Here is a 7633-nt window from a genome sequence, read left to right on the forward strand (position 1 = left end):
CGCCCCGCCCCGCCGCTTCCCGCGCCCTCAGGCCGCGCTCCTCCCGCCGCCGCCTCGCTCAACATGGCCGCCGCGCTGGGGAGGCTGCTGCGGACCGCGGTGAGTGCCCGGCCGCCCCTCCGCGGCCGCCCCAGCCCCGCCGGCTCTGACCCTCCCTGTCCCCCCCGCAGGTCCCCGCCGCCGGGAGGACGCTGACGGCGCGGCCCCTGCCCTGCGCCCGCCGCCACTTCAGCCTCGGTAAGTGCGGGGAGGGCGGCGGGGACGCCGCGGGGCTCGCCTTGGGCCGCGGCGGCGGCCGGAGGGGGAGCCCCGGCTCGGCCTTGGCCCTGGTCCCTTTCCCTGGCCCGCATCGGTGTTTTCTCGCCCGCAGGCTCGTCTCGGTTAGCTCCAGCGGTTACACAGCACGCCCCGTTCTTCAAGGGAACGGCGGTTGTTAACGGAGAGTTCAAGGAGCTGAGCCTGGATGATTTCAAAGGGAAATACCTGGTTCTCTTCTTCTACCCGCTGGACTTGTGAGTGCGGGTTTTATTCCTTCCACACGGGCCTGCTGCCCTGCTGAAGGTCATGAGAAGCGCTGTGTAGCGATGCTGTGAAGTGGCTGGTTTGGTGGTGGTTGGGTGAATCTTGCAGGGCAGATACGCGTGTTTCTACAGTGTGAGTGATAAGATGTGGGGGCACACAGCCACTGTGTGTTAAAGCAATGGATGGGGTGGGTGTAGAGCATCCTACCGCTGCCAAGACTGCTTTGGAAGGTAGATATGGCCTTACAAGTGTGGCTTCTCTTAGTGAGGGCATTGCCCTGCATCCCAGGGTTGCCTTCATTGAAATGTACCAAATAAATGGTTTATTTCCTAATAAGAAATACATAATAATGTGGCTGCCCCATCCCTGGCAGTGTTCAAGGCCAGGTTGGACACAGGGGCTGGGAGCAATGTGCTGTAGTGGAAGGTGTCCCTGCCCGTGGCAGGGGATTGGGACTGGGTGAGCTTTAAGGCCCCTTCCAACACAAACCACACTGGGATTCTCTGATACGATTTTTAAGCAGTGGGGCCAGCAGAACTGCAGCTAGACAGCTCCAGAGCAAAAGGTGAACAGATGGGGTTGAGCATGTCCACAAGACTTGAGTTGTATCCTAATGTATATGGGCACATGGAGGAGGATTTAACCTGCAGTGCTTTCTGCTATAGTTCCCAAAACCTCTCTGTCTAGAGGGTATCTAGTAAAAAACAGTTCCTCTATCTCTGCAAAAAGCCTGTCTAGAACCGAGAGCTGACAAATGGTGTGGGAGCACTGTGGCTGCGGCTTTGAGACTGAAACGAATCCTGAAGAGGAAACACGGTTAAAATTACCATGCTGAAGGAAATGCTCTGCTGCATTAGTGCCTACTAGAAACAGACCTGAGAGTCCTTTACTAAAACACTGAAGACTGCAGAATCATTACAGCTTGTTCTCTCTTCCCACCCAGCACCTTTGTCTGCCCCACAGAAATTGTGGCTTTCAGCGACAAAGCAAAGGAGTTTCGTGATGTGAACTGCGAAGTAGTGGCAGTGTCTGTGGATTCCCATTTTTGTCATCTGGCCTGGATAAATACACCACGAAAGGTATGAAATGAGCAGCCGCTTGGGTCTTTCTCTGTTGCTTTGTTGTCTTTTCACAAGAGCTCCTGAGAAGAAGAGTGGACTAAAATACTGTGCTAACACCGATTTCAGTACACTGCTTAAAGTGATATGTGGTTAACTTCTACATTTGATAATTCTATCCTCAACGTTTGTTTTCTTGCTCTTTTCCGTAATAGTTTGGGGAGGGAAGGTATCTGGTTTGCTCTCTTGATAGTTTTGTAGGTTGCACCATATCCTTCTATGTTTATTTCGGAAGACAAAATAATATACATGGCACTGTCCCAAGCTGCTTGTTCCAGCTGATGGTCTGTATGTGCCATTGCAGGAAGTGAACTTTCTGCAGTGTTAGTCTGCAGTAAATGTAGTACAATGTAGTAAAAGAGCTGTTAGTCATTATTAACCAATGCTTAACAATGGTGGCTTCAGACTGGAAGCAGAACAACCAGTTTATTGGAGCACTTGTCATGGAATCCTAGTGTGGTTTGGGTTGGAATGGATCTTAAAGATTATCTGGTTCTAACCCCCCTGCCATGGGCAGGGACACCTTCCACTAGAGCAGCTTGCTCCAAGCCCCATCCAACATGTCCTTGAACACTGCCAGGGATGGGGCAGCCACAGCTTCTCTGAGCACCCTGTGCCAGCGCCTCAGCACCCTCACAGGGAAGAGCTTCTGCCTAAGAGCTCACCTCAGTCTCCCTTCTGACAGGTTAAAGCCATTCCCCTTGGCCTGTCCCTACAGGCCCTTGTCCAAAGCCCCTCTCCAGGTTTCTTGTAGCCCCTTTACGCGCTGGAAGCTGGTGTGAGGTCTCCCCCTAAGAAGTCCTCTCTTCTTCAGGCTGAACCAGCCCAGCTCTCTTAGCCTTATATTATTAACTCTCACTTGCTGAAGTGGTTCCACTTTGTAGTACTGAGGCCCTCAGCTTTCTTTGGGGAAGGAAGGTGACAAGGGATGGCCTTTTACTGGAGAGGAGCCTATTTCAGACTTACATAAAAATGTGTGGCTTTGGTCACACAGAGCATCTCAGAAATTTGGTCAGCTGTGGAAAATCAGTATCACGGGAAGGTGCAGAAGTGCCTGTGGTGTTGCCTGTGTGGACAGTGGTCTGTCGTACTGCTTGCAGACTGGGCTGCCTTCAGGTGCACACCTCTGCTGTTGCCTCACCAGGGGAGTGAGGAGAGTTTGCTGTATTTAATCTGGTAGCAAGAGCATTCGATTTGCTGCATGCTTTGTTCAAAGCTCTAAAATGTGACCATGGGCTGACTTCACTGTCTCATGCAAAAGCCGTTCAGTCAGGCAGTGCTCCATGCAAAACACCCTGCAAAGAGCAGAAGAATTCCATGATGGCACAGGCAGGAAACTGACACCCGGAGAAGCCAAGGCCTTGGTTTCTTCAGCAGATACCTGTGTGCAAAGCTCTGTATATGAGAACTCTGTTGCAGACAAGGCTTTGCAGGATGAGGGTCTGAGTGACTGCGGTTACACAATGAATCACTGATGATGTCAGGAGTAGAAAAGCAAACAAATTCCTGGCTTGTTTCAAGGATACAGAGCTTATCTCTCTTGCAGTTCCAGTTGCAAAACTGAAAATAGTCTTGGTAGACTCTCCAAAGAGTACTTAAATTGATTTGGGGCGGGTAAAAATAGTATGTGCGCTGAATAGAGAGCAGCAGAACTCTGACATCCCTAATGTGGCTGTTGGAAGCTTTGAGCTTTCTCTGTTCATAGGATGCAGATTTGTTTTCCCTTCTCACCGCCATGCTCATCTTGTCTAGCTTTGAGCACTTCAATATGCAGTAGACATGTTTGTATTCAAAGCTCCTAAGTAGGGCACAAGGGAAATCCTTCTGGAAAGTGCACTTGACATAGGAAGTCACTGAAATGAGCAGTTCCAAAATGCTCAGTGCAAAAGAAGTTTTCATGTTCCAAAGAAACCAAATATTCCTGTCTACTTAAAAACAACAAAACAAGTCAAAACCAACCAGCCAACAACCCCACCCCGTCTTGTGTTTCCTTCCATGGAGCTAATGTCATGGATGGATTTTGTTGTATATCCTCAAGAGCACTGAATCTAGCAACTGGTGAAGGATAATCCTAAGAAGTGTTTTACAACCAAATGAAATCTTCTTCTGTTCTCTAGAGTGGTGGTTTGGGCAAAATGAATATTCCAGTTCTGTCAGACCTCTCAAAACAAATCTCCCGGGATTATGGTGTGCTGCTGGAAGCACCTGGCATAGCACTGAGGTAAGGTGTGACTGCTTATAACTCTACCCAGCCTCAACGACCATCAGCCATGGTGTCTCCTCCTGCAGGGAAACTGCACGAGGATCAAGCAGTCCACCACAAGGACTGAGGAATGTTACTTTTCCAGCAGAACTTCTGCTGGATCCCACCCCAGGCAAAGGGCACATGGCTATTATGGCCATTGAGTTGAGGATGGTTCCAGGCCTCTCAGAATGCTTGTAGGGGAAAGCAGCTGCTCTGCTGTGAGCAAGGGGGAGAACTCCATGTCACTGAGGAAAACACGAGTAGCACAGAAGAGCATTTATGATTTTAATACATGTTTTCACAGTTTAGGTCTTTCCCTTCTTCCTTGTTCTTGGTTTCTTCTGAAGGGAGAAGAAATTGCCTTAACTTCTGTGTAAGTTCTAAAGCAGGTGTCCCAGAGGCCCCTACAGTCAATCCCATGATTATGTAGAGGAGAAAATGCCAATTTTATTTTAATTCCACCATGGCTGTACTATTAAAAGCAAATAGTGGTCCCTGAGAAACAATGAATTGGGTGGGAGTGTTCTGGAGACCTTCAGTTCCTGATCTCTGTGGATGAGGAACTTCTGATACTTGTTTGTGGACAAATTAATTAGTATGGTAAGACTGGGTTTTGGTTTTCACAAACGTTTATATGCAGTAGGATTTAATGTAGTCACTTCATGTGTAAGCAGCTCTTCACTCAGTACCTTCAGATTCTCATACCAAAAAGACATGGGAAGGATGTCAGGATGTCAGCTATCAACTTTGACATATAGGTGGAATGAAAAGTTCCACCTCTGTTATGCATCTGTCTGGATTTAATAGTCTTTATGCATACTTTCTCATATGTAATCTCACCATACCATCCCAGTTGATTGGTTCTTGCCTTTTGATCACTAACAAACACTAAGTCAGACTTGGTATTGCTACTCCTACCTCTGATATGTGCACATAAGAATGATTACCCTGCTGAAATAGTCTGATTTCTTGTTTGGTCTTGGAATGTGATTCACATTCCGTAACTCCTTGCTCAATTACAGAGGTCTTTTCATCATTGATCCAAATGGGATTGTCAAGCATCTGAGTATCAACGATCTCCCTGTTGGCCGTAGTGTGGAAGAGACTCTCCGCTTGGTGAAAGCATTCCAGTTTGTGGAAACACATGGAGAGGTTTGCCCAGCAAACTGGACTCCAGACTCCCCTACAGTAAGTGTCTGCTAAATACCACTTGTCTAAATATAGCCACTGGTTTATTTTGGCATGTCTGAAGGGCTGAGAACCACTGTAACGTGAGGTGCTGGACTCAGGCTGTGCCTGTTGTCTAAATCTGAGGCTGTTATCAGTTGTCCCAGTTCAGTCTATTTGTATGATACAAAATGTGTGACTTCTGTGAAGAAAGTCACCGATTCTTCTTTTACAAGACACAAATTATATTTAAAACTCTAAATTTGACTTGGAGTTACCACCAGTTGTGTTCAGGTTTTTTACTTATTTAATGCCCTGCTTCATATTTGGCAGAAAAATGTGTTACATACTTAAAACTTGCAAGTAGGAGCTTGTACATCATTTGGACTTCCATCTTTCAAATGCAGAAATGGAAATAACATCTTTACTAACTCTGCATGGACTTTCTTGGATAAAATGTCAAATCTGGTAAATTCCCTTATTTATAGTGTGTAATAACTAAACTTTCTTTTCTTGACAGATCAAACCAACCCCAGAAGCTTCCAAAGAATATTTTGAGAAAGTGCATAAATAAATACCCAGATATGTGGACAAAACTCTTGGTTACCATAAACAGAAGACATTAGGAAAGCAGCTGTGATTATCATTGATAATAATAAAATCAAAGTTGTCATTTTCTCATGTTGAAGAAGAAATTAAATGCTGAAATAGTTACTGGCTTCCTTGTCTTGCTTTAAAAAGAAGGGTCAAAACTGAGGCTTTCCCCCTTTTCCCTTTTTGCAGCTTCAGTTTCATGGGTTTCTGTGACATGGTCTTTGTCCTGAATACAAGTACACAACGTACAGTTGTCTTTCACTGGGTTTTCCCTCTTTCTTTACCTGGTTTTGGACCAGTAAGTGTCCCATGTTTTCCTTTACAACAGGAAAAGCTAAATTCTGTAACAAGAGTTTAAAACAATGGGGACAATACAGAAAATAAAATACTGGTACGTGGTATGTGTTTAATGAATTTTGCAGGGGAAGAGATGAATGTAACAAAACTGTGTAAATGCACTATAACTTGAAATGAATGTAAATAAATGCCATTTTACTCCTGCATGTAGTCAAAGATGCAGGGCAGCTACAGAGGAGGATTAACAAGCATGAAGAACTCTGATTCTGCGTGGGAGATGGTAAAAACTTGAACCCCAATAGTGTACTTACTGGAGCTTAACAACAAGTCTGTCATTTAAAGCATTGCTTGCTTGAGTCTGTTGTAAGCAATAAAATTGAAAGCAGTAGATCTCTAGAAATAATAATAAATCTTACTGTTGACAAACAGCAGGTGTGTTGCTTTGCTTTTCTTTCACTTTTTTCCTAGATTCCTATTTGTGTTTTGAAGAGCTTGGATCTTCTGCACCTTTGCAGCAAGTGGTAAACAACTGCAGCTGCCTTTGTGTGTGTACCCTTAGGGAGTAGCAGGTGTCCTGCTGGAGGGATGCATCAAAAGGAGCATGAGCAGCAGTTGAGGGAGGGGATCCTGCCCCTCTGCTGTGCTCTAGGGGGTAACCCCCTGCTGTCCTGATCCAGCTCTGGGGCAACAGCACAAGAGGGACGTGGAGCTTTTGGAGTGAGGCCAGAGGAGGCCATGGAGATGCTGCGAGGGCTGGAGCAGCTCTGCTCTGGAGCCAGGCTGAGAGAGCTGGGCTGGGGCAGCTTGGAGAAGAGAAGGCTCCTGAAGGGGAGACCTGAGAGCAGCTCCAGTGCCTAAAGGGGCTGCAGGAAAGCTGGAGAGAGGCTTGGGACAAGGGCCTGTAGGGACAGGCCAAGGGGAATGGCTTTAACCTGCCAGAGGGGAGACTGAGATGAGTTCTTATGCAGAAGCTCTTCCCTGTGAGGGTGCTGAGGCGCTGGCACAGGGTGCCCAGAGAAGCTGTGGCTGCCCCATCCCTGGCAGTGTTCAAGGCCAGGTTGGACACAGGGGCTTGGAGCAAGCTGCTCTAGTGGAAGGTGTCCCTGCCCGTGGCAGGGGTTGGAATTGGATGGGCTTTAAGGTCACTTCCAACCTGAAACAGTCTGGGATTCTATGAAATCAACACAACACTGAATGGGTTTGTGTTTTCCATTTGCCCTTATGATCAGAGGAAAGGACTTAGGTAAAACAGAAGCATAAGCTTGTGTTATAAAGTAAGCTTTGTAACAGGTACCAACACTGCAATGTAAGTTCAAGGATATAAAAACGCCTGACATGGTGCCCAGTGACGCTGTGTGTTTCAGTACTTGCAATCTTTTCAGTCCTGGTATTTTAGCTCCGTTTTGTTCAAACCCACTGCTAGCTGTGCCCTTCTCCCAGTAAACCTGAACTGGACCTAGAATACATGAAGTTAACCCCTGCACAGCTCACCAATGCAAAACTACATCCTAGCGGTGTTGGGGCAGCTGTTAGCGCCTGTGAAACAAGCTACAACCGCAGGTCAATGCCACACTGCGCTTGTACCTGGCTGTGCCTGTCTCTTACCGCGGTCACTGCGAACGCGGCGGGGGTTTCTCTGCCCTCCCGGCTGGCGCAGGCGGACACTGCTGGAAGGGGAAAAGCCGATCGG

The 7633-nt window shown here is 47.3% G+C and overlaps 1 protein-coding gene across 1 annotated transcript; it reads left to right on the forward strand.

Moving 5' to 3' along the window:
- PRDX3 (peroxiredoxin 3) lies at positions 1–5766 on the forward strand. Its single transcript, XM_062635303.1, has 7 exons — positions 1–99; positions 171–237; positions 371–512; positions 1466–1601; positions 3758–3861; positions 4908–5073; positions 5573–5766. Exons 1-7 carry the CDS (start codon positions 64–66, stop codon positions 5624–5626), a joined length of 705 nt encoding a protein of 234 aa, XP_062491287.1. The 5' UTR covers positions 1–63; the 3' UTR covers positions 5627–5766.
- The last annotated feature ends 1867 nt before the right edge of the window (positions 5767–7633 follow it).

Source organism: Pezoporus occidentalis, unplaced genomic scaffold (genome assembly GCF_034315485.1).
Source record: "Pezoporus occidentalis ecotype Australia unplaced genomic scaffold, CSIRO_AGI_Poc_V1 ctg45, whole genome shotgun sequence".
NCBI lineage: Eukaryota > Metazoa > Chordata > Aves > Psittaciformes > Psittacidae > Pezoporus > Pezoporus occidentalis.